We start from the raw sequence: 27,551 nt of genomic DNA on the forward strand, positions 1-27,551 counted from the left end.
TCCGTGGCCCATCTGCCAGCTTTGTGGAATCCAAATGTTCCTCGCAGCATGGTCCTAGTGAAGAGTGCAGCAGCTCCAGCCTACAGCCTCCTGCAACACGGATGTCACACACACCCAGAAACACACTCCCTGTGCACTCATATCAAGGTGCCCCTCTTATAATGTATCATTGTGATATTCTCATTTAAACTTTTTCTTAATGTAGCTGTGTGTTGTCAGACAACTGGATATACAGTTTTGTCACAGCTGTTCTCTAGAACAGGTAGGTTTATTATATATAAATATATATATATAATAAACCTACCTGCCAAGAAGCTTGAGCATATTCCCGAACAGTGTTTACAAAGTCTTAGTAAGTCTCTGGATACTTTAAGGGCTAGAGAAGAAGTTCCGGAATGTAGAAAATTCCGATTTCCAACCTGCTAACAATGTATGCAAAGATATTGGCGAGTCACAGTTCTGACGAGAAAACGAGATTTCTCGACCCTGTGCTCCAGTATTCAGCCAGTTAGACACACGGAAAAAAATAAGCACTAAATACTAGCAACAGCATGTTTATCCTCGACGTACACCGATCCTGTTGTAAGACGTTGAGAACTCAAATCTCTAACTACCGTGAACTAAACTGAGAGCGCTCCGTCACCATGGAGACAAGTGAAGCTCAGTCTATCGCAGTGCAGGTCGCCTGAAGTAACGAAGAGCCGGAAACATCGTAAATAACGTCAAATTAACGAGAGAAAACATATTAAATGTTTGTTGTTTAGCTTCGTCGAAGAGTTTTTTTCACCAGGTATTCACTACATAGTTATAATAGTCGTAGTCGTAGTTACCAGCTAACATTAGCATTGAGGGTCTGCTCGATTTAACGTTAGAGGCTGTTAATGTTAGCTAAAACATATACAACATATTTTAATGGGTTTTCCGTCTTTTCTTGAAACACATTACCATCACGTAGAATATCAGCAACAAAGAATCTATCTATAAACTTTTGATATGTGATTTTAATGTGTCTTTTTTTTTTTTTTTTTTTAAACAGAGGAGCTGCAGAAATAGTCTACACAACCCCTGCAATAATGGCCAAGTCCCCTTATCCTCCAGGGCCCAACCAGAAGGCCCCTAAAGAATGCAGAAAGGCAAGGAGGATCATTGCTGAAGATCCAGACTGGTCCCTGGCTACAGTGCCATATCTATCAAACCTCTGTTTGCAAAGCATTGTGAAAAACTTTAAAGGTATGCTTGTTTTGTTTTTTTTAGCTACCTCACTATATATCCCTTTATACACTCACTTGTTATATAACCAGAAGTTGACTGTAGATCTTAAACCTGTTACAGAAAAGCCTATATTTAAAGAACTTACAGCCATCCAGAGAGACTTCATACAGGAGAGACTATCTCCTTCACTGCCTCTGCATGTGACAGCCAACTTTATCAGTGATGGCGTCTACTGGAAGCGGTGCTGTGAGCAGCGGTGGGACCTTTGTGATGTCTCACATTATGGCCACAGCTGGAAACGAATGTTCTTTGAGAGGCACGTGGAGAGCATTATTGAGCTTTTCATTCCATATGTAACAGAGCCAAAGACAGTTCTAAGGATGGTCCCACTCTGTAAAGACTATGTCAAGAGGCTGGATATCTCCCAGCTGTTGCCGCCTATCAAGGAGCCCGAGGAGGAGGGAGAGGAATATGGCTCAGAGTTGGCAAGTGACAATGAGTATGATGGACCCTCTATGGACCACTTTGACTTTGGCATCCTGCTTGACAAGCTGACCAGCCTGGAAGAACTCCATTTGGTATACAGGGTCAAACAATGTGGAATGAACTTTGAATGGAAGATGTTTGAGATGACTGACCAAGACTGTGAGTCTCTCTCCAAGGCCCTCAAGTCCTGTAAAACTTTGAAGGTGATAATTGATTCCTCCTCAGTTGTTTATGTCATGTTACCCTTCATAGCTCTGCATCCTTGCCAAGTATGGAGCTTGCATGTTTATGTGTTGTAATTCAGCACTCCTGGCTTTCTTGCCAGTTACAAAGCATTATTTACAGAAACGTAAAAATTGTGAAACAGGAAAATTGTTGTTGGCACAACCTTAAATGCATGCTCTATTTACATCAAAGAAATGAAAGCAGAGCCTCTGGCTGCAACCTAAATAAGTCACTTTTTGACACAGGAGTTCTGTCACATGAATTTATTATTGCATGAAAACCTGGTAATCATCTGCTACTGATTTCTGTGCATGATAAGGAAACTGCACACATGATTATTGGAGTTGATGTTAGGGCTGCAACTGATGATTGGTTAATCAATTAATGTTATTAATCATTTAGTCTATAATATGCAAGGAATTAATGAAATAATCAATCAGTCAAATAATTTACAAATCATTTCAGCACTAACTGATATTCTTTTCATTTACTTACTTTGTTTTTCATTATATAAAGCAGAGTCACTCAGAGTTTTGTGGCGCTGGCAGAAAAATAGCATTTATGCAGGTCACAGGTTCTTTGCGTAAAAAATCAACAAGACCAGCTCCTTACAAGGCTAATTCTCTTTGACATCTTACATGTGCTCCTAATAGTTAAGTTCTTGTTAATCCAATTACTATGCTGTTTCTACAGCTTCTGAGGCTCCATGAAAGCCACATTGACGACAAAAAATGCCGGCTGCTGGTGAAATACCTTTTGGACCACCCATCCCTGAGGGAGCTCGACTTTTCTCACAACCTGATCGGAGACAGAGGAGCCAGAGCTATCGGCAAGCTGCTCACCAGGAGTAAACTGGAGATCCTAAACATGTGTGACAATGACATTAGAGACCCAGGGGCCAAAGCCATAGCTCATGCCTTATCCAAGAACTCCACTCTTTTGTCCCTCAATCTGCGTCTCAATCGTCTGAGAGATGAGGGAGGCCAGGCCATAGGTAAAGCCTTACTGAACAACACCACCCTCCGTCACCTGCACTTGGGAGCCAATGAGGTAACAGGGCCTACTGCCGTCGCTCTGTCTAAAGTGCTAGCTCAGAATAACACCCTGAAGAGCATCAATCTTTCCTGCAACAAGCTAGGAGAGGTAAGTAAGGCAGTCACATATCCATATGCTCATGACACAACAGAAAACAAACTGTTGGACTGATGAAAAATGAAAAACAGTATCACTATTCTTAGATCATTACTTCTAGTTGGGCAAAAAATGTTAAGCTTGAGCTGAGGGTGGTGCCAGAGGAATGGAGTTTTGTAAGTCACAAGTTTTGTAAGAATCCTGTATTGTGAAACAATGTTTGGCTGAGATGATTAGTCGATTTGTCATTCAATGGAAAATTAATCTGCAACAATTGTCATTATTAATAATTTAAATACATTTTTAAGCAAAAATGCAAAAAAATCCATTGGTACAGGCCTCTAAAATGTGAATATTTGCTGTTTTTCTTAGTCTTCTATGATAGTAAACATTTTCATTACTTTCTGGCATTAACAAAGCATACTAGTGCCTGTACAGACACAACACAGTGAAGCAAATACATATAGAAGCTTTGAAGTACAAGGATTTTCAATTATTCAGAGATGTGTGTGGAAAACATGCAATAATGGAAAGCTGAGTAAGTGTTATTTCCCCGCGAGAGGCAGATCTGAGTTTCCCCTTCTCATGCTCTCTTCTCTTCGAGATTTCACTGTATACTGTATCTCTGACTGGAATACACTGTAGAGGATCAAAAATCACCCACATAGCAGAAATGCAACGTGCAGTACCATCAATATCTTTGACCTTGATCCACACTTCACAAAAATAGAAATGCCTGTTTCAGACATAACATTAAACACTGTTGACACAATAAGCAGTTTAGAAAGTAAGTGCTATTTCAAAAGTTGCTTAGGGGTGATTTTTTTCAAGGTTACTAGGACTGTCGTCAGACCTTTTAGAAACAACATCCTGGGACGTGTTAAACATTCAACATAGACATGCATCAGTGCCAAATGTGTTTGTTCTCTCTGTCTCCATGCATGTGTGTGCAGGATGGAGGTAAAGCTCTGGAGGAGGCGATGTCTCACAACACCAGCATAACAGAATGTGACATCCGCCTGACAGAGGTTGATGAGCACATCGTTTCCTTCATTAACCAGGTGGTTTGGACCAACCAGAGTTTAGAGCAAAAGAAACAAGCTAAAGAGAAGAAAACCAAGTAGACACCAACAGCTCCTCTTTGTAATACAAACCGGTCTTTACTAGTCATTGATCCCTGACCTGTGTAGTCATTCAAAAGCACCGTATGCCAAAGTTCATAGCTAAATTTAACCAAATTTAATATAAAATACAAAAGGTATAAGATCTTTCTACTGTTAAGATTCTAGTTTCTAGTTTCTAGTTTTTCTGGTGAGTACCACAGGCAGGTTAGGCATGTCAGACAGTAGTGACAGACTGACTAACATATTGGTTTTGGTCTTTTCATGGGATTTGCTGACATTAACAATCATATATAATATTGCCAACCTTATCCTTTCAAATATTAAATGTTCAATTAGTGAAGCATAACTCTGATCAAAACGTGAAAAAACTACAAGCACTAGAACAGTCATTCAGCTGTCTGTCACACATTAAGACTAAGACCATTAATTTCATTTTGCCAGTTTGCAAAATGTGTAGCTTCACAGTAATTTCTGACACATATTTTAGTGAGCATTTCAGTTTATTGAGGAGCTTTTTTCCATTTTGATACACAGATTTGGTATTCAGTCGTTATGTAACATCAAGGCAACGTTGTGGTGGTGTTGGAATACATACAGACTTGGCATTGTTTTATTTTTACCTATATCTACTGGTTTATAGTTTAACACCTTCGCTAGGCAGCAACAAAAAAATCTTAAGTATAATTAATGTCACAATATTTTTTTCCAATTTCTAACCTTGCAAAAATCACTAGTTCTGTTGAATCATGGGAAGAGAAGCAAAGCTTTTCTGTAGATTCTTGGTAAACTAATTCAGCAAAAAATACATACATCAATCTGTGATTACTGACTTTCAACAATCATTCACCTTCCCTTAAAAAGTGTGTGTGCTGTATGTGTGCATGTGTGCATGTTTGTGTGCATTTTTGTTAAAGGTGTATCAAATATAATTTAAAAAATGTAAAAATGGGTTTTAAATTAAACAAAAATCATTTGAACAGATCAGTTAAAAGCAGCACAAAGATGCTGTTGGCTGCATTGCCTGTAGCATTTTAAAAGGGACTGCATTGCCATTTATGACTTAACAAACTCATCCTTTAACATCTGCACATCAGAAATGTCCCTGCTCCGGTTACCTCTAAGTGTGTGTGACACATTCATCTAAGCACAAGATCCACATCGACAGTCATTCTAACCTCTCGTCTCTATTTTATTTACAGTACAAAGCCTTTCTGCACTACAGTCTTAAAAATTCACAAAATTATTTAAATATAAAAAAGAGCCCCAAAGCATTCTTGAGTGAAAGACTACATATCATAACAACTAACCTACTGAATAGACATGATAAAGGGTTGAGTGCTTCGCATGACAAAAGCTTTTATGCTAACAGTCTTCTATGGAGGGAAAATGTCGTTATGAAACTTCCAGTCAGATTTATAACCATTTTCAATACACCAAATAATTTTTTTGTGACTACTGTTACGTAAACATTGCACTGGTAAACACATTTTTCTGTTCTGTATGAATATCACAGTGAAGCCATCCGAAAGGCTTGTTGGTTAATCATGAATGAGAATATGTGATGACTTCAGTATGAAACATTTGATCTTCCACCTCCGCCTCCTACAAGTGGGATAGTAAATGGACATTTCAGTAAATTTTAATCCCTTGTGAAGTTTGCATGCTCTTGCTTGTGGTGTCCTCTGGGTTTCACAATACAAGGACAAGGCGAGTCCTCTTGATTCTCAGCCTTCTGGCCCTTCATGACTCATAATTAAAAAGAACTAGCTAAAGAAACTGAATTAATGAATGAATTTCAGTCTGTGTCTCATTGGTTTCCTGCCAGTTGAAAAAATGTTGTCCAAAAAAGGCTGTGTAGTGTACCGCTTATTAACCATTTAAGGAACAGTTTGAAATTGTTTTCTTATTTGCTTTCTTGACAAATTAGATGTCAAGTCTGACACCACTTTTAAATCTGCCCATTAAAGGGCTAAGACCAGCAGCCAGTTAAGTTAGCTAGCTTAGTATTTTCCCTGTTTAGTTAGTTCCCTAGCTTAGTTCCCAAACTGTTAAATGATTTCATATCCTAAAAGGAATGTCAATATATCCAGGAAGTGTTATGAACACCAGGACAATGAGCAGTTTGCACCTGCTGTTTGTAAGTTCAAATGTGGCTGTGTTTATTTATTATGCAAGTATTCACTAAATGGAGGTTCACATTTCCCTAATTTAAAATGGATCGCACCATATAAAGTAGTTCTTATACACAAATTCACTGTAAAGTACATGAATACTACTAAGCTTGAAACTCCTATTTCTCCATAATGTATAACAAAGTCCTGGAGAGGCACCCCAGGAACAGATCTCTAACATGTTTCTCAGGTTTATCTGACCTGCCTCTCTACCTTTTGCTCCTGTATTTGAAATGAGAACATTAGTAAAGTTATGACAGTTTGGTGCTCTGTTTGCAAACCCCTCGATCCAGTTATCCCACAGCTGATCCTTGCAAAAGCTTTTGAAGAGCAAAGTGAAATGTCTGCATAACTGCATACATCTAAAGTTGAGAAAAAGGAGCAATGATTTTTGGGATGTTGTTGCAAGCTCAATCCTTGCCCTGAATACGATCCTGAGTTTTAGGGGCTTGCATAGATGACCTGTGAGTTGTGAGAACAGGTGAAAACAGTACAGACTGTTTTCATTTGAAACTCATTTGTTGAATGACATAGGAGGTTTGATAGAATCTGTATTTTTTTAACATGTCTTACTCCCCTTTGACTGTTTTCAGTGCATTCTCTAGTATTGCTATAAAGATAGTCCACAAATCCAACCTAACACCACACATGGAATGTAATGAGTATGGCTAATTAGTCACAATTTACAGTACAAGCCCATTATTGTGAAAACAAGTCATAACAGGAAGAAACACAAAATGTCTGACCACAGGCAAGATTCACACTATTCTTAGAAATTCAATGATGCTGATGGTCCTACTGGCAGAAAGTGATCTGCCAACGATCCATGCCAGTTCAACTTTCACTGCAGGTCTTACGAGATGATGACTGGCTCGTAAATAAATACTTCTGTTTTCGTGAATGAGCTCTGTGCTTATTTTTATCCATTAAAGTAGCACTAAACAACCATTTACAAATGTTGAGGAATAATGGAGGAAATGAAGCACACTTTGAATGATGAGTTGTGTCTCACTGGGTTGAGTTGTTGCATTTTGGAAGCAAATTCACACCAATACCTCTGTCAAAAGTTCTAGCCTGCCTGATTTTCATCTCTGTTTAAACATTTATTCTTGTGCATGGCTTGGCTGTAAAACAAAATTCACCATGACTAAGAAAGTGCATGCACTCAGCTGAGAGGAAGTATTTTTTTAGTTCTTTAAAGTAATCCTGTTATATTATTAAATCTGACACTATCAGTAGTGAATCCAGGCCTCTGCCTATTTCTAGCGTCTTTGATGGCCAGCTCTCTGGCTGTCTCTCTGATATGCATCAGCAGCAGCATCAGTAGCAGCACAGAGCCAGCTATAAAAGAGCTGTGTTACATTATAAAGAAAATCATCTGCAGAACATTTAGGGTCTGATTCTTAGGACATGTTGTCTCTTAACTACAGTAATGAGATCAGGTAATACAACATGTTTCTCCTATACATTGTATACCATGTTCTATTATGAGTGTAAATTTTTCTTATGTTTAAATAGGATGGTGTAGAGATGAGATGATTTAAGTTATGGTAGCTTATGCTTGTCAGTAACAGTTGATCGCTAGGCACTTAAATAAAGAGGTAGGCTGAATTAAAAAATATTGCCAAATATGAAATCAGATGGGTTTTGGAGATTTAAAACTAGCTGAGGTGACACAGATCTATCAATATTATGGTGAGTTATAGTACTATCTAGTTGGCCATTATACAAAATGTACAGTTTACAGTGATTAAGAAACAGTTTGAAGAAGTGTTGTTCATTCAGTTTGATGTTCTCGTGTCCTTTAGCCTTCCTGTGCTAAATTATTCATCGACTATGTTACTATATTTAGCAAGCCAAGAAGTATAATGTCATTGCGACCAAGTCGATTTCAGCTATCTGGTTATTTTGGTGTCTGTATCAGACACTTATTTTTCTGCTATGGAGATGTCTTCCTTTTTTCAACTGATTTCCATGAGCCTTGACTTTGAGTAAACAGATTTAAATCACCTAGTATCAAAATGTTTTACATGCAGTTGTTTACACTTGGGCCCAACTTAACTTCACTTTATAAGAGCTGTAAGACAACACATTTTTATTTTAACAAAACTGTTTAGTTTTGTGAATTATGCTTTGACAAGAAGGCTGAAATCTGCATTTTCCCTCATTTGCCCAATTCACATGACTCACATGATGTGTGTTAATTCACTTATCAGTATTTCAGTTGTTCTTTCATTCATTAATTGTCATATCCCTTTCAAGTCTTAGTAATTTCCCTGCTACCATTGAGTCAGAGCCTGTTTTAGGCTCCAAATACTAGAACGTGTTGACTCATGTCCTTGGAAACTGTCTGTGACTAAGATCTAGAAGTATGACATTTACAGTAGGATGTGATTCCACTTGGCATTCCTTGGTTATTGAGTCTTTTATGGACGTTGTAGGGCTGTACGTGATACTTTGGCAGTATGGTCCTTTAAAGCCGCATTGTATTGTTAACAACAGTCTCATCAAACCCATCAAGTCTATTTTCCCTGACATATTATGTGTACTGTACGGACTTTCCCAGACGTACTTTGCTCCATGTTTGTTTGAGGTTACAGTAGCTTTAGAAACTTGAACAAATCCTTATTTGTGGTAGTTTGTAGTTGTAAAAGGGAGAAGCAGTAGTCATTATTATCCTAACCCAGGTGTAAAGACGCTCCTTACTCTGTATCATTACATCTTTGCTCAGACAAGTGTGGCAGCCGTGGGTTATAGTGACGTCTCTACACAGGAGCCGTTTCTGTGGAGGGAGTGGTGGTCGTGGTTGAGGCAGCCTTCGTTGCGATGTACAATGAGCACTGGGAAGTACAGAGCATCCTGATAGGCTGGAGGGTTCTCCTCACTGGTCTGCTGGCCTGACAGACAGCGCGTGCTCTCTGTGGGACAGGACTGCTCATTCAGACTCCCGCTACTCCTCCACAGGCAGCTCCGCCTGGAGCCGTACAAGCGGCCCAGTGAGAAGCGACTGGCGCTGAAGGGGATGCGAGGGCTCCCCGTGTTGCAGATGCTGAGGGCGCTGCGAGAGAAGATGGAGGAGCTGCTGATGGCACGGTGGCAGCGTTCACAGTTCTGCCTGTAGCTGCCATAGCCTCCACATATGGAGTAGCTGTTACAGCTCCCTGAGAGCTGGGCCAGGTCCATGAGAACTGCCTCTGAGTAGCTGGGCACCAGCTGCTGGTTGGAGCGGATGTGCCACTCCAGCTCTGTGCTGTCGATTGTGTTGACTCTTGGGATGTGTCGGCAATACGGCCGCTCCTCAGATGGTGTTACTGGCACATAGTCAAAGCCAAACAGCTTCTCTACATGGTAGTGTACACAAGCAGTACGGTACTCTGTCAGCACCCGCAGAGGCCAGGAGAGGGTAAAAGCAGCTGCCACCCAAAAAGTGGAGTGAGTTGCATACCAGGGAAGGTGATTAGGGTCAGAAAAGGCAATCATATACTCTTTAAAGTCTACATTCTTCAGATGCATTCCCTCACGGGCCTCCATGTAGTCATCCTGACCTTCATTCTCTGTGAAGAACCTGGCCCGCTGGGTCAGATAGGAGTTCTCTGACTCCACACTGGCAAAGCTAAAGCACTTAGTGAACCTCAGCCTGGTGATAGGGAAGCCCTCCAGGCCCAGCAGGTGCTTTGAGATGTCCTTAACCCCACAGTTCCCATAGTCAAACTCTGCCTCAGCCACGTGGGTATTGACTCGCTCATGGTACACCTGTGTAGTGGTGTATGCATCTCCGTTACGGTAGCGCGTCACCTGCCGTGTTCTCCTGACATAATGATAGCTGATGGCCTTCCACCAGATGCAGGGCGTAGCCTGCTGCATTCGCTGGAGGCGCTCGGCCACAGTGTCCACATCCACCTTGTACTGCAGCTCATTCCTGGTGTAGCAGTGCCAGCACTCCACCAGGTAGACCACATACAGCATGACCAGGAAGGCCAGAGGGATGTAGATGTAGCCGTTGGAGCAGGGACTGTCGTGGTACATCATGGATTTTCCCTTGTAAGCACTGTCGAAGGAGAGGCGTGTGACCTTGGTCACCTGGCACCAGGCCATCACCCCGATGCAGCCATACATCAGCAGGGACAGCAGCAGGCATTTCCAGTGGGTTTCCTGACACAGGGATTTAGTCAGGGACTGTTTCTGGGGCCGCTGCTACAAGATGAGAGAATGGCAATAAGTTACTAGAACAATACTGTACATCTTGCACATCTTTGTGTATTATTAACACAATCACTGTGTGTGTTAAACACTTAGTAACATCAAAGCAACAATGAACCTAAAGATTACACATTTTTGATATAAAATTGTAATTCAGTTGATAAACATAAGTATGACCTAAAATTGGTTGGGTATAAAGTTAGACAGAGTTAAAAAGCAGTGGCTCCCACATATAAAATATTTAAGTAAATTTTCTGCATTGTAAGTGCTTTTGCATAGTTTATGCATGAGCTGTGAGCCAATTCCTCAAGTCTTGGTCGGTGCTTGTTAAAATCAAAACACTCACCCACATTTATAATCAAATTCAAGAAAAATGTCTGATTAATGCAAAAATTACAATGGTAAGCCTATATCTTGTTTTCAGTAAACAGCCCTGTGAGCCTCTGTTTGACTGGTGTGTGGGTGTGCATATGGCCGTGGTATCTGTTTATATAAATATGACATCTAAGAATAGAAAAAGGGTAAGAGAATGGAAATATTCTGAGGGTTAGACCCCAACATTTAATGTCAAGCTGGCCAGAAAACAGCAGTTGTTTGACTCTGGCAGCATAAAGCTAGTGCCATCCTTTAACACCTCGGGCACAGCAAGCCCCACTGCCCGCATCAAGAGCTACTCACGCCTGTTGGGAACACTGCTACACAAACCTCGCAGAGATTTAAAAGCCTCAGGAAGGTTGGATTATAACAAAATTCATTCAAAAGAATTTGCATAACACATCACACCAAGGCAGAGACTGTCATGTATAGACATTGAACACTTAGGATTGTACTGTAGCAGCACTAATTCAATTAAAAAACAAAGGTTATCCTCTCCGTCTATCACATAGGACAGCCCATAGGTCAGGCCCTACATATGAGTGACCACATCAGTCACACAACCAGCATCACTGCATTGACATATTGAATTCAACATGTCAGCTCTGACAGACAAGCATAAATAATAGATGTTTTTTCTCCATAATTATCTTCCCCACCTTGGTCACATGGTCCCCCACCAAGTCCCTTAGCAACCGAAGGCTACACCCCACGGCGCAAAAGGGATTAACACTGAAATTCCCCTTTGAGACGAACCTACTGCAGAAGGAGTATTTACTCACTGGTATCCTGTGCACGCTTGACAACTATAATCAATACAACATGACATACTTTGTGACTCATGTTACATTTTACAGCCTCTGTTTAAGCAGCAGGAATAATGATGAACAGTTGTGTAGCAGGAAACAAATGGCAAATACACAACTGACAATTGATCCAGGGACAGTTAGTTGGAGGCTAACTATATTATTATTGTTTCATTGCAGCATATGACATTTCAATTGAAAAGACCCTGCTGAGATCATAACACAGCTGTTCATTAGGTCTATGTATAGCAGAAAAGTAAGTCATCACGTGAACACAGTGGTGTTGACGCCTTTGACACATTAGACAAACAAATTCCTCTGGCCTTATTTAGAAGGTAGGGTATACCTCATATATCTGTCATACAGGGACGCAGAGAGAGGAGAGACCACCAGAATTTTTTGATTGCAAACATGGATTTGGTGAAGCAGAAAAAAATATCACTTTATTTGTTACAGTGTGATTTTTAACATGTTCTCCGGGATGTAAACTCTGCTTTTAAATTGAAACAATGCAGATTTGTATTCTTCTCAAATATGCTGTAAAATGGTATAAAAGGCCTCTGAAGTTCAGTGAGCTGGAGGCTCTGTTATTATTTTTGACAGTTGGTTGCAATTGTGTTTGTATTTTATTGTCCTAACAACACAAATCATTTGGATTTGGGCTTTAGAAAGGAACAATAAACATACAGAGAACATATACAGTATATTGGCACATGAACACAAAAATATCTATGAAGAAAAAGGCAATACTTTGCTGGAAGTATAAAATCCTTAAAACAGAGAGGTAAGAAACGTGATCAGTATTAGATGAGTTAGAAAGTAAATGTTGGAGTCAGAATATTTCAGAGATGAGAAGCTTCACAACTGATGGGACCACTGTGGCGCCTTTAACTAAGTGCCTCTCACACTCATGGACAGTTTCTCCTGACATAATAAGAACAGCTAGGTTACATAAAAACCCTCTTGTGTAATGGACATGTAACTTGCCCAACATGTGTGTTTGTAGAGGAAGTCTACACAAAAAAAAAAAAAAAAATATATATATATATATATATATATATATATATATATATATATATATATATATATATATATATCCGTGTGTGTCTGTTTCAGTGGTAGTTTCACATCTGCCCTTTTATAACTCACTGTCTGAAACAAGGTTTCTCTGTAACAAACCCACACAGGTTTAGTTCCTGTGAGTTTTCTTGTGGGAAAATAACTCTGGCAACAGTTGAACAAAACAGCCCATTCTTCTCCTCTCTCAGTGTAACAGTAACACTGATAGTGGACTTTCATTTTCCTGACGACCCGCTTGGACCCTTTCCAGGACACACAAGAGGTCCCTGAACCCGATTTTGGAAACCACTTGGAGGAGAGACAAACGGGAAGACATCCATGCACGTCCACACTCTGGGCTGCGGGATCGGACGCACAGGTTCATATGTATTATTGTATATCAGCCCACTAAAACAATTACTGTCACATTAGTAATCCACTCCAATTCCCAAGTGTTGCGTGTGCATCGAATCCAATTAGACCCTACTCTGCGAAATCTGATTATTATAGTGAGATTATTGGGATTCCACTGTGATATCAATGAAATATGTCCCACTAATTAAAGGCTGAATTTTTGCCCCACATAAGAAAATTGGCCTCCACCCAGTAAACATGTTTCCCTACCTCCTCTCTGGGGCTGTCCGACTCCTCTTCGGGGACGGTGGTGGCGGTGCTGCTTTCACTGGCCGTCGCAGCCGATGCTGGGGACATGGTGATGAAAGCGGTGCAAAAACCGGGGCATGGATCTCCTGTTGGGATGGGGGTTTTCCAAATCACACTGAAACACAAACGCACCGAGAACCCCTTTGCGCATTATCCAAAACAAACCAGTTCACCCGGAGCCCAAATGGAAACGCGCAGAAGACGCACCATCCCTCCCGTCCTCCAGGTGGGCAGACGTCGCCGGGTGTAGCCTAGGGGGATCCACTCATTGTGCCTCGCAAGACCCGCAGAATAGGCTGAGAGACTCCTCCCGATATGCAATGCCTAGATGCGGATAAAAGACTGCTGCAAGGGATGCAATGTTAGGAGACAGCAAAGGCAGGAAGACAGCTCCTCTCCCTGTTGGCAGTGCCCATGGCAGCCAGTGAAGCTGTGATGCAGGACAAAGACGACAGGCAGCGGCACATGTGAGCAGCCACCCCGACACAACAATGTAAATAACACACACACACACACATCCCAGTTCAAGTAAACCACAACAGCACACAGAGGCGGTGCTGCACAGAGGAACCCACCCCCTGCATCCCATTAGCTGCATGACCTTGTCTCTATGCACCAAAAGATTATTATATCCATATATATGAGATAGAATGAGAAATATACAGGTAATTATGCCCATTCTTGATATTTTATTTCTTAAAATAAAAACATAATATCAAATCTCCTCGGCAAACTCACCACAGTGAAACACACTACACAGGGGAAAACAATGTGATACATATAGTGCAATAACAGGTTTGTGAATTTTATGATGCTCATTGTTTTGGGTGAGACCATGCAAGAGGTGAAACACTTAGTAGTGTGTGCGTTATGACATTAAGACAAGACATTAATACATTCAGTATTAAATGCACATAATAATTTACAGTGCAATAAAAAATGTTGAGAATATTTTGGTTGTCACTGATTCCAACTGCGCATCATCAGAACCAAATTATAGTCTAAGTATGGAAGATTTACAGTATGGTGGTTTAGAGTGGTTTATGAGATGAAGGTATATATTTTCTTTTAGTAATATATTTTATCCTTCAGGTTATTGAAGTTCAACTGTTAATCAGTTATTATCAGCCTTGAGCACAAGTTATCCAGGCTGAATTTTCCTGTTATAAAAGCACTTAACAAGATGAGACACATTTATGGAAACACTTCAGTCAATCTAAATCTCCTCACCCCTCCACAAACGGCCTGACACAAAAGAACTGAAATATGGTCCAATTTATTGTTTATCTGATTTTATTCCGTATGATTGACCCTCCTGTGGCCAGAGGGGCAAGTGGCAACAACTGGCACAGCTTTGACAAGTTGTTATGAGAAAGCAGAAGGTGATGCCGCCATAATGTTTGAATACAAGAAATAACATTTGATAATAAGATTAAGACTGTACAAAAGAATATTTTACATTCTTTCCATTCCTTCCTTTGTAAACATCACTGTTTAAACAAGAACCATTTACCTTACAATCCTGGCACACAAGCCTTTATTTATCATAGCCCACAGTATGGACATTGGACTGGACTGCTGACACAATATGCAATAAGTAAACATAACATTAGATGACATAAAAACAGATGGCAGCTCTTGGCAGCAGTAAAGGTTTCTCCCGGACAGTCACTATTGTTCAACTGTATTTATGATGAATCTAGCTCTCAAAGCAGCGAGCAGTAGCTGTGTGAGTGAGCCCTCTAAAGGCCAGACCACAACAAGCATTTTCCAAAATAGAACAGGGAAACAAGAAGTGATAGCTGGGTTACTCCTGAATTTTTGGGAGGTCAAAATTATAACATTAAACCTTGCCTAAAGGCATTGCAGGCCTCGGCCCAAGACGCAAAATACTGAACAAATAGGAGTAATTTATCCCTTATTGACTGAAATAAATGAAGTTACCGCGTCAACATATCAGTGAAAAGACACTAGAGCTGCTACACCAGTACGTACAACAACTATTGCGGTGTTTTGTTATACTGTAATATGAAGTGCAGATTGACATGGCGATTGCTTCTAGACAGGAGTCCATAGCGTAGACTGCAGCCTTGATGATTGTTCAGTGTCACAGTCAAATTAAAGTAGTCAGATATTCGTGAATCGAGTTCAGGTTTTTCTGCCTGGCAGACAAAGGCCAAAAATCTCATGAATAATAATGTCTGCAGTTTCTAGCTGCTGCCAGTGACAAGCCTGCTACAGTGAGGAATATGACTTCCTGTTGTGACTTTAAAAATAAAACTCACATCTGTTGAAGCTGTGTTATTGAGGAATACAGTGTAGCAAAGATACGTTTAAGAGAGTTTGATGTGGTATTTTGGTGAGGAAAGTAATAAGACTCAAGTCACAAAAAAATAAATAAATAAAAATGAGGACTTGAAGATGGCTGCTCTGAGACTTGACTAACTTGAGATTTGACATCAAAAGCAAGTTTCAAGTTCTGGCCTGGTAAAATCCCAGAATGATTAAAAAAAAAAAAAAAAAAAAAGACAAGTTTACCAAGTGTTACTGCACAGATTAAGCATTTAATTATGGTGCATATGCATTAAAATATATTGGTTGGGGTGCCTTGGTGGCTCACCTGGTAGAGCGTTTACCATTATAGCTTCGTCCTAACCGCAAAACGCCGGGGTTCAAATCCGATCCACGGCCCTTTACTGCCCCCCTCTCTCTCCCCAAGTCTCCTGTCTCTCTCTCACTGTAAATAAATAAAGGCCTAAAAAGCCAGAAAAAAAATAATTTAAAAAAATGTATTGGTCTATGTCAATAAAACAAACAAATAAATAAATAAAAAACACTAAAAACCATCACATGCATTCATTGATTTGTAAGACTTGCAGTTAACGTGTAATTTATATATGAAGACTCAAGACTTGGACAAAAACTCAAAGAACCATATCATTTTGGCCTTGAGCTGAGTCATATTTCTCACTGTTAGATCAATGTTGAATGATAATGCAGTTTGGGCACAGGCTGATTTGGGAGGTCTGCATTGAATGATAACAATAATATAACTGACAAACATTAATGCAGACTTGATGTTCACTGTGGTGGATTACACAGTTCAAGTAGGGCTGGTGCCCTGAGCTCATGAGCTTCTAAAATAGTCTCTAAAATAGTTTTATTATGCTATCTGGATTTTTATCAATGTTTTATTTACTCATTTAGCTGTTTGGATCTAAATTCTTCATTGTACCCCGGGACATTTATCTATTTACAGTAAAGATCTAGTTCAGAAAAAAGAAGAATTACAAACCAAAAATAAAAGACAGGCAATACAGTCACACTGAAACTGCAAGTTTAGTAAATGACATTTTTTTGCGTTTCACATTGTCATATTCTGGAATTATAGTAATTTTGTTTTACAGTTATTATTGTGTTGTATGTGATCCCCGTTTTATTTGCATTTTCATTAACATACAAAATGAATACGACGGTTTCGTTTTCACACAGACAGGAATGTTGGCCTAAGAGCAGTCGAATTTAAAGTTTCCCTCTGGGGTTTTTGAACTTGTAGCACTATGGAGCTGTTTTTCTAAGCATGGGTCCTCATTTTGTTTATCTCACGCAAGTGCTTTAGGATGCTAAAGAAGATTGCATGCTAGTAAACAAGAATGTAAACAGTGCTGGATTGAAAATACTTTAAAACTCTGCTTTTGGTAGGACCCACATTGGACATTAGAGCTAGAGCTCATGGTCCCACACAATCCATTTTGGTGAGTAACACTGACTGTAAATATTATGGCAACTCATTACATCACAAAAAGTTTGCTATTTCACAAAAACAATACATCTTGTTAAAACTGGCTTTTGTCTTTATAATATAATAAGTTGGCATCATGTTATAACTTTCTTGTTATAGGAAGAAACTGAAACTCAGGGTTGCAGCGAGACACCGGCATAAAATATAACTTTTGATCATTTACAAGAAAACTTTGCAGGGAACCTCTAGAAAAACAGGGGAATCAGCAGGTAAAGCATTACTGTAGAATTGTAGACTGTGAAGTAAAGCCTGACTGTACCCCCTCCAAATACAGCAGTTGTAAGTCCCTGCTAATTGATTTTCATATGGTACAGAAATGAATAGAAATACATTACTGCCAAAAATGTATTGCAGAATGATTAGGTTTGATGTGAACTATAAGTTTTTTTTTTTTTTTTTTTTTTTTAGAAAAAGGGCTAAAACATAAAAATGGTGTGGTATATTGACCACTCAAGTGGATTTTTGTACACTTTTATTTTGAAAATAGTCTCACTTCCGCTTTTAATTCCGGTTTTAACTAGCCCTTGACGAGTTTTTCTTGTCGCTGTGTGTGTGTGTGTGTGTGTGTGTGTGTGTGTGTGTGTGTGTGTGTGTGTGTGTGTGTGTGTGTGTGTGTGTGCACTGGGGATTCCCCCGCTTGACAAAAACAGCTTACCCTTTCAGATGTCAGCTCTTCCCCTTATTACCTTTCATTGCTCATATGCTCTGCGCCCGGAGCTCCTGCTGTTACCGGATATCTAGACGACGGACAGCCGTAACGACCCGTCTTCACCAAGCCTGTGATGACCGTACCATGTTTTAAAACTTTTTTTTAAAAGTCTATAATCGATTTTTTTTTTATTTTTTTTTTTTAAAAACTGGAGGTCTGTTGCTGGATGGTAATGTATAATCGGTTAGTGTAATGAAACGCAGCGGCTCACTCCTCTGGTTTCACAAAGGAGCAGTGGTTTCCTCAGGTGTCCGCAGCAGGCTGTCCCCGGAGTCCGGGCACATCACCGAGCACCGAGCGGCGACGACGACCGCCAGTAGCCTGTGAGTCCTCTGGAAGGGAGGGAGGGGGAAACCCAGCGAGGCCGCCGCCAGCTCCACCATGTCGGGCGACGACTGCAGTAAAGATGAGCTGCTGGAGTTCGCCGGGGAGAACCGCACAGACTCGGGCATCGACTCGTACCGCTCCATCCTGAAGTCGGAGGAGCCCCGGGATCCCGGCACCGACCTCAGCGGGCCGAGGGAGAAGTTCTCCGCCGGGGAGGAGCGCCTGGACTCTGCCTACGGCTCCTCGTCCATCACGGGGGAGAGCCTGACGGAGCTGGTGAAGAGCTGCACGCTTTCCGGCGGCCAGGAGGAGCAAACAAACAGCTCTGAACTCTCTGAACAGGAGGAAAACTTGCTAACAACTATTACTGAAGAGGGAGACACGTAGGTTTTTGTTTACTATTTAAATTTCTCATTTCAAAAAAAAAAAAAAAAAAAAAAAAACCAAAACCATTCCTCAGCTTGAAAAGCAGTTTTTGCACACTGGTGGGTGAGGTTCAAACATGGTGCCTTACATTTTAAGTATTTCTCTTAAATCTTTGGCTTTGACTTTTTTTCACCAATAACATTTGCTTAGTCTCTCATGAAGTACTTGGAACAAAGATGAAATGCAGCCTTCACAGTATTTTTAAGTCCAGCCCCTTCTCTCTGAGCATAATTATATTACCTGTAATTACTGTCTGTTAGCACCCAGGTGATGTTAACTTTAGCATCAGCAGCTCTGTTGGCTGCAACTAATGATTATTGTAATCCTTATTTAATCTGCTGATCCTTTTCCTTGATTCATCATCACCCACCCCCCGACTCTAACAAAAGCATGCAATGTTTTACATTTCAGAAGCTGGAATCAGAGAATATCTGGCTTTTTTCCTTGAAAATGACCCTAAATTATGAGATAATGATCAAAATAGCTTTCAATTAATTTATCTTTGACTAATCACTTAATCAACTGATCTCTTCAGCCCTGTTGGTGCTTCAAGCAACTAATAAATTATTATTATTATTTTTTTATTCCAGTGAAGATGACGAACTTAAAAACACCCATAAGGGGTAGTTGGTAAATCACATTGAATTTGAGACACAGTTTTTCCCATGATTCTGGTTTTGAAGGGGATTTCATAGTGGTGTGATACTGCATGCTCCGATTTAATGAACTTTGTCCCTGTCATGAATGTGGATGGACTCCTGTGAGGCGTCTCTCAGCCAGAAAACAGAAGTGAAACAGATAGGCCTGGACTTCCCCATGCTGCACAGACAAAGCACATGCTATGAGGCAGCAGTGTTGCCTGCTTTTGATCCAAGAAACTTGTTGATCAGGATTGCATAGTGTGTTTGTGCACACATGGTATCTTTTTATTGCAGGATCCCACAATTCACAAGCTGCAGCTGCTATCTTTGCTTTTTTTTTTTTTAACCAAACCAGACATCTAAAACTGTTGGTTACCTGCAAGTAGCTTTTTTTTCTAATGTTCATTTCTCACTTTGAGTCAAGGAAACTGCAGCTTTTTGCACACAACCCAAACACACCAACCTCCACACACAGCTTTATCAGCCCATGTAGAACTTGTGACCCACTCATCTATTGTTGCTATGTCATCAGTCTGTTTCAACGTCTGTTTCAAGCAGCCTTGTTAATGACTCCTGTGCATGAGTGGAATCCAGCAACTGATGCAGTCACAGCATTGCAGAAGTGTTGTTGTGTCTCTGACCTCTTTTCATTTCCGCTTGCTGATTGTTGGGGACACATGGTTTCATTCTCACACCCTAACTATAGATACCTGAGAGGGGGGGAAAAACACCTGAAACACACCACACTGTTCTGCTTAGACTGAGAGAATCATGCAAACATTAATTTTCCCCTGTGGGATTTTTTTTTTAGATCTTATTCATTCAAGTCTTACTCAAACCAGGAAGTCCCTTTCACACTAAGATGTTTGCTCACAGAGTTGATGAAGTGGTAGTGCAGATCCATTAGCATGCAAGCATTTAAATTAGTCAGTGATGACAATTACAGGTGGGACAAAAAAAAGCAATTTGGCAATGCATCATGATATTTTACTGCGTGATGCATTATCCATACAAATATTGGTATTGATTATTGATGGATTAATCGTCATCTACCACAGGTATTTTAATGAGAAGACTAATATTTCCATTAGTTCAAAACTTTAAAATATAGTGTAAAAAAAATATCCAATACAGTTTCTCAGAGCTCAAAGTAACATATTCAGATTACTTGTTTTGTTTGAAAAACAGTGCAAAAGCCACAGATATCTAGTTTATAATGATTTCATAGAAGAAAAAGCAGAATATCCTCTGCTGGAACCAACTAAAGTTTGGTGTTTTTGCTTGAAAAATGACTGAAGTCCTAGATGGATTAATTGCTTCATCTCCAGTTATATTTGGTAATGCACTGCACAGATGATCTATGTGACCAGTTCTCCCTTTTTTACAAAACACTTTGCCATGTCAGAGAGATGTTTCCCAATCACTTACACAGAAAAGGTGCTTTGTCGTTGTGGTTTATTTGCAACCATTGCGATAAAATTATCATCATTATAGTCATCTTTGTCTTGATAGTAAACTCTGCAACACACCTAGAATGAGTCATGTTGTGAGTTGCCTGAAGCCAACCTCTTTATAATTATTTTGTGTCACATTTTGAATGACGAACAGCAACTCTATTGTGCTTAAAAACGAGCTTGCCTTAAAAGTTCAAACAAGGTTGTATGTAATTCCATTTTGTCAGTCACTAATGCTAATGACCTAGTTTTTTTTTTTTTTTTGGGGGGGGGGTGATTCAAGGTGTGAGAAATTGCAAAGGAGACTCACATATATAACACAAATAGGTTATATTGATCAACCACTTTAAAAAGCAGCAGTAATATGTCAACCATTTCACAGTAATTGCAAACAGACATTTAATCAATCACACTGTACTGTTATTCATTTGGTGTTTTTTTGGTAATGATGGAATCTGATGGAAAATAACAACCAAATTTAAACATATAACTAAGGTAATTCATATGATACTAATTCAATAATGATACTAATGTGCGCAGCATTGGACAGGAAATCTGAAATTGTCAGTGACTTGTTCAGAGCAGAAATCTGAATGAAAAGTCAGTGCAGTGAAATTTTGTTCGAACGTTTGATCCCACACTGTCTGTCTGTGAGCAAGACTGAGGTGCCAAATGACATTTACTCTGAAAGAAGATGAGCATCACTTCTGATCTTTAAGAGATCACAGTAACTTACATTTGACAGTACAGTAGAACATCTTCATACTGTTTTTTGTGACTAGATATCAGTTTAACCCTTTGATTTATAGCCAGATGTTGAATTTAAATTTGCACACATAACTGAGTTGACAAATTTAAGCTGCACTTTGATGTAAATTAATTTACGCCCTTTTACAGTAGGGACCCTCTCTGTGTCATTCAAGGTTAGTCTAAATTAAGCACAAATGCTCGGCTCCATTTCCTGCTTTTTTGCACACACTTGATTGCTACAACTTCCCACTCAGGTTTTGAGGTTAGTGTGTGTTTGTTTTGTTTCGTCATTTGCTTTAAATGTTTTCACTAAAGCCTACAAAGATGTGCCTACTGATACATGTTTCAACACGCTCATTTAGTTCAACGCTTCCCGTGCTATCTTTTCAAAAAAAAAAAAAAAATTTTGGCATTGATCAATATCCCAACCACTCAATCTTGCCATTCAGCCCACTGAGTGTTACATTTCGAGGTAGTCTCTTGAAATGAATACTGAGGAAAATTGTGCAACATTTTCTCTCTTGTTGAAATGCATTTTTTTTCTCCACAAGTCATTTCTACTGTATTTGATCAATTGCTCAATATAAGTGAAAGTACACCTGCAAGTTTTTGCAAGCATAATGAAGAAATATGTTTGGGGTTTTTTTGCCACTCCTGTAGATTCCTGCACTTAGCAATCATCCATGAAGACGATATCATCACTCAGCACTTGATAGAGCTATTCCCTAAAGAAGTCCTGGACATCCAGAACAATTTATACCAGGTAAATGCACCACTCCTCTTTCCACTACCTAAGCATGCTGCAGCTTCTACTGGAATTTTTCAATCCAAATGACTTCCCCATTATCAGTATCTTGATTGTGGAAACAGTGGCATTATGTATATTTCTGTACTTCCAGAGAACAGTTGTTCCTCTTTATTTGCAGTCCGTCCTCTCTCAGGGACGTCACTGTGGGTGGTTCCAGTGTTAGCTCATAAGGGACTTAGAATGGAAACTCCCCTCCTCTACCTCCTGTAGAAATAGAACCACAGGGAGCTGTGGAGTGTATCCTTGTGTGGATGTGGGTGGAGGAATTGTTCCAGTTATTCAAGATGTCAGACCAGAGTCTTGCTAGTGTAGAAACCAAAGTGAAGTCAGAGAAAACTGACAGAAGTGTCATAAAGAAACATTTGAAGTTAAGAGTCAGCACTTCATGCAGTGACTCAGTTAGCCCTGTGCTCTTTTAGAGACCAGATTGGTTGCCTAATTTCCTCTTAGTAGTCATTCTAAGACCTCCTCTCTGGAGACATTGCTAAGAAGAATTTTTGTTTAGCCCTAAAGGTTGTAAAAAAAAAAACCTCAGACATTTGCGCGCTGATTAAACAGCCATTTGTGATGCATCTTTGCAGTCTTGTGGTGCCTTGCACCACAATGCAGTGCAACCACAAAACTGGATTGTTTTGGACAAAAGGTGCAACTTTATCAGTTGGGAAAGTTTTGTGTTTATTTCTCTTCATTCATATGTACAACCAACAGCTGAATGCAACAGGTACAGGCCTGTTTCTCTGAGGATTGTTTAAGACGTTCTGAGAAGTGCAGGAAGTGGGAGGGATAAAAGACAAAACATACCACTCAATATTTTCATTATTACATAATCCAACTGAAATTTTAGTGATTAGTTAATTGTGTGTAAAATATGTCAGAAAATGTTTATAAATGTATTCAGATTGTTATTCAGTCTACAGTGATAGAAATCAGTATAAAAAACATCAAAACCTCATTTTTCCATGATAAATAACTGAAATAATTGTCAATTTGTTTACCAGTTCACTAACTAATAAATTGATTATTTGTGTCACCTCAACAAATAATTAAAAACAAAATGAAATAATTAAAAACAAAATCTGGCATGCACTGCTTATAACCACACAAAAAACAGCTAAATTTAACACATGCAGTTTTGATTGCATTACACATCTTTTGTCTTTTCATGATCCTCAGAGCCCTTTGCACCTGGCCACATATCTGAACCTGACAGATGTGGTGAGGAGCCTGGTGGAGAAAGGGGTCAGCCTGGAGCTGCAGGACCAGGATGGGAACACAGCACTCCATGTGGCCTGCCAGCATGGACAGACAGATTGTGCCAGAGAGATGACCAAAGATGTTTCCCCTAGCAAGCTGGCACCGATCCTCGAGACCCAGAACTGGAGAGGTGAGGAAACTAAGTGCTGCAGGGTCTCATCAGCCAACAATTTATTGTTGTCATTTAGGGTCATTTTATGTGTCTGCATCATCTGTGTGATTATTTGTCAATGGGTTCTGCTGAGATTAAATTTCCCAGATTATGCAACTCAGACTTTTTACACTGTCCAAATATAACAAGGTCCTTTGGTGCTTTTATGCCAAGACTTGTCTTTAATGTAGCTCACTCTTTAAAGTGAATAATTAACTAGGTTGTCATTGCTCAATCAATATAGCATTAAAGGAAACATTAAATTTGGAAACAAATCTAATTTGATTTTGCTGAATATGTCCCTTTTATCTTGGACCATTGTGGAAAAGAAGAAATAGCAGTAACCATAGCAATAGATGTAGCTACAATACTTGGAAGATTATATCACAGATATGGTGAATTTGCAGAAGCAATACCATGTTGATCCCCCCCCCCCCAGGTGGTTTTTACAATGTATCTCTTATTCACTTTTGTCCTAAAATGAGCCCCATGTTTCAAACAAGATGTGTACTTGCAGGTCTTGCTTGTCTTCACTTGGCTGCACTGAACAGGCAACATCAGATTATGAAGCTCCTGATGAAAAAGGGAGCTGATCTGAATATCCAGGTTAGTCTGTCAAGTGACTTTTTTTTTTTTTTTTTTACTACTTAAAGGGTGAATCCACACTGAATTTTTCAACTCACATATAATTTGGCATAAAATAATCCTTTAAATAAATTTCAAATTGTCATTGACAATTATGATGAACTTCTTCCTGCCTCTGACACAGACTCTGACCTGCTACTCATAAGGCTTAAGCTACATGTCTGAAAGAAGTTTAATTAATCTCTGTGTAGAGTTACCCGCCTGTATACTCAGTTTCATCATGTAATGTGCCAGTATTTATAATCACACTTATCCCTTTCAGACTCTGTTTACTGCTCCTGGTCTGATGTTGTGTTCATGTCTATAAATCTGCTGCACCTGTGCAATGCTGATAGTGATATAAGCTGAGCTCAGGGCTTCCTGCAGGATTCATGCAGACATAATTAGATATGGGATATGATAACGTTGGACTGGCCAGCCACTCTTAACTTTCTATTGAAGGAAGGGAACATGGTGGTCAGTCCCAAAACTACCCCAGACATTCCTCTCAGTTTAACTCACCAGCCTCACTTAACACTCTGCCTCACATGTGGTGTATTGAATTATTATTATTATCATTATTATTATTATTCTGATTCTGATTCTGATTATTATTATTATTATTATTATGTGGCTCTCTGCAACCTTTTATTCCATGCTTGAGGAATACAAAATTTTATAGCATTTTGCGCATACTTACAAACAGAAAAATATCAAACTAATAAAATTATTAAAAATAAAATGACCTACTTTATACTGTTATCCTATTCGTGTAGCTCTGGCTTTATTTAGAGCCTTTCTCATTGTCTTTTTCTATTTACACCCCTCGCAGGAAGGAACCAGTGGAAAAACAGCTCTTCACCTTGCAGTTGAGCTACATGACATCACATCAGTGAGCCTGCTGCTCAGCAGGGGAGCCAATGTGGATGCTGCCATGTTTAATGGCTGCACACCCCTACATCTCGCGGTGGGGAGGCAGGATGCCGCCATCGCCAACCTCCTCTGCCAATCTGGTGCCGACACAATGCTGCGAAACATGGAGGACGAAACAGCACTGGATCTGGCTGATGGCAATGATGATGTAAGTTATTATTATTATGGCCGGTGAAAAACGTGAAAGTCAGTTGCACATGTGCTGTTCTGCTGCAGTAAATACTCACTAGAGCAGCAATTGTGTATTAATCCACGGTTAAAAATAGTACCCAACAAATTCACTATTTTCTCCTGTTTGAGTAATGTTTGCTAAAAATTAAGTGCCCAACTAATATAAAGGTATACATATTTGTAACTCAGTTTAAAGATTTACGGATCCCGTAGAAAGAAATTTGCTTGGTGCTGAGTGCCACAGACACACTAACACATTATTGTTTCTTTTCATGAGATGTGTTGACAGGTAAAATATAGATACAAGCCCTATCCTTAAAGTTCCCACTCCTTATTGTGCCAAAAGATTGTGTGCTACAAGTATAAGATCTGAACAGTAGTACTTCCATAACTTCAACTACAATACAATATGAAAATACTGAGTGTCAGATATATTGCTTTTCCTATTATTTTGCAAGGAGAGCAATGGACTGTTAGAGAAGGCAGTAATAAAATTTGACGTTTTGTATTCTTGTCTTTCAGATTCTGGCTCTATTTCCTTTTGATGACATCCAGATCTCTGGGAGGTCTGTGGTTGGTGTGAAGTTCTGAGCTAATTCATAGTCTGAACGACATTTTTGAAAGTGTCTGGAGCTTCACCGCGGCTGGAATTGATTTAAAATAGCTGTATTTTCGCAGAAGTTTTTATTAAATAGTGCCTGTATATGTAGTACACTCTGATTTGATCTATATTTATCTATTGTGTTGACAAATATGTGCACCATATAAATCCTACTTCCCTCTGACAAAGAGTGATTCTGCTTAATTGAGCACTGGTAAAACAAATCAATGTTTCTGAGTCATTGGCTCAATTGTTTTGCTCCTTTTCATATGCCTCTGGAGGGGTTGTATTGCTACAAAGGCCACCTCAATGTGAGTGCCAGACTTTCTATCAGCATGTTCAGTGTCCATAAAAATATTCTACCTCTTCATCATATTCATCTAGTTCTAATGGCTAGAGAAGGAACATGCAAACTGCTTTGTTTCAAAGTTTCTCAAACTTTATCAGTGCTATGACTGCCCTTGTATCGTAGTGGAAGTACGATTTATTTCTGTGTTTTAAACTCTGGGAATCTGGCCTTTCATTGTAGCCACAAAGAGACTTTTTGAGGAGTGCAATCAAAAGCAGGAAAATGAAAAACAAACTGTGCCCAAAAGTGGCCTGCGATCCACAGAAGAGAAACTAATTACACCCTTTCTTTTTGTTATAAAACTGATAACCCATATACATTATCTGTAATAAAACACAAAATGCAGCTTCATCTTTCTGATCTCTTAGGATATTTTGTGAAACAGGTTTCTCTATTTATCTCATTGTAGCCTTCATCTGCAGAAATCTGATCTTTGGTGTGTAATTATACTGGCTTGTCTAGTTAACATAAGCAGTTCATGTATTTTGTAATAAAATGGAAAAAAAAAACTAACTGCATAGTGTGTATCTTTCTTGGTAAAGGGATTTTTCTGAGGGGGGAGGGGTTGTTCACAGGCATCAGTGATATATATGATATCTGTACGCACCCAAACTCAAGATAATGAACATTATCTTCTTTCTGTTCTGCACTGGTAGCTGCAGATTTATCAAAGAGTTTCATAACAGTGTGAGTGAAGGGAGAGCCCTTTGAGCCCCTTTTAGGTCACATTTAAAAACTTTTCTTTTTATTCGCTTTTTTCCATTATAGATATGCATAAACATCACTATTTGTCATTCGTGTGACTGACCAGAACTTAGAGCCGGTATCATAAGTTCATGCAGTAAATTATAATGAGCGGGATTTATGACAAAGCTCTTTCATAAAAACAACCCAGTTCTTTTCTTTGCTTCCTGTCAGCTGCTTTTTTTTTTAAGGTATATCTTTTGTTTTCTTTCAAGTGGCTTCCTCCTGATGGCCTCTGTGATACAATGACTGTGAAGTGGCTGGAAATTCCACTTAGCTGTATCTCTTTTATAAACACATACCCACAGCGCAACAAGGTGAATAATAAGTCCTCACTTCATGAACATATAGGGAT

At 39.5% G+C, this 27,551-nt stretch overlaps 3 protein-coding genes across 7 annotated transcripts; 2 read left to right on the forward strand and 1 right to left on the reverse strand.

Annotated features, from left to right (window-relative positions):
- tcte1 (t-complex-associated-testis-expressed 1) lies at positions 1-4,678 on the forward strand. Of its 3 annotated transcripts, none has more exons than XM_071467739.1 (5): positions 1-147; positions 1,037-1,230; positions 1,333-1,901; positions 2,617-3,066; positions 4,008-4,678. In XM_071467739.1, the coding sequence occupies exons 2-5, from the start codon at positions 1,074-1,076 to the stop codon at positions 4,176-4,178; spliced, it is 1,347 nt and encodes a 448-aa protein (XP_071323840.1). In that variant the 5' UTR covers positions 1-147; positions 1,037-1,073; the 3' UTR covers positions 4,179-4,678. The 3 variants fall into 3 exon arrangements, with proteins under 3 accessions (XP_071323840.1, XP_071323839.1, XP_071323838.1); XM_071467738.1 differs by lacking the exon at positions 1-147 and adding an exon at positions 542-680; XM_071467737.1 differs by lacking the exon at positions 1-147 and adding an exon at positions 650-790.
- tmem151ba (transmembrane protein 151Ba) lies at positions 4,660-18,040 on the reverse strand. Of its 3 annotated transcripts, none has more exons than XR_011686497.1 (3): positions 13,414-17,522; positions 6,120-10,543; positions 4,660-6,080 (listed from the first exon to the last, which is right to left on the reverse strand). XR_011686497.1 is itself a non-coding variant. In XM_071467736.1 (3 exons), the coding sequence occupies exons 2-3, from the start codon at positions 13,498-13,500 to the stop codon at positions 9,101-9,103; spliced, it is 1,530 nt and encodes a 509-aa protein (XP_071323837.1). In that variant the 5' UTR covers positions 13,501-13,882; positions 17,910-18,040; the 3' UTR covers positions 4,660-9,100. The 3 variants fall into 3 exon arrangements, 2 of the variants coding, with proteins under 2 accessions (XP_071323837.1, XP_071323835.1); XM_071467736.1 differs by adding an exon at positions 17,910-18,040 and having other exon boundaries at positions 4,660-10,543; positions 13,414-13,882; XM_071467734.1 differs by adding an exon at positions 17,910-18,032 and having other exon boundaries at positions 4,660-10,543; positions 13,414-16,207.
- nfkbie (nuclear factor of kappa light polypeptide gene enhancer in B-cells inhibitor, epsilon) lies at positions 17,800-26,965 on the forward strand. The gene is made up of 6 exons (XM_071467743.1): positions 17,800-18,673; positions 22,222-22,324; positions 23,543-23,753; positions 24,292-24,380; positions 25,231-25,479; positions 26,025-26,965. The coding sequence occupies exons 1-6, from the start codon at positions 18,345-18,347 to the stop codon at positions 26,091-26,093; spliced, it is 1,050 nt and encodes a 349-aa protein (XP_071323844.1). The 5' UTR covers positions 17,800-18,344; the 3' UTR covers positions 26,094-26,965.
- The last annotated feature ends 586 nt before the right edge of the window (positions 26,966-27,551 follow it).

This window comes from Trachinotus anak, unplaced genomic scaffold (assembly GCF_046630095.1).
Source record: "Trachinotus anak isolate AG129_WGS33_773 ecotype Australia unplaced genomic scaffold, CSIRO_AGI_Tana_v1 ptg000031l, whole genome shotgun sequence".
Classification (NCBI taxonomy): Eukaryota; Metazoa; Chordata; class Actinopteri; order Carangiformes; family Carangidae; genus Trachinotus; species Trachinotus anak.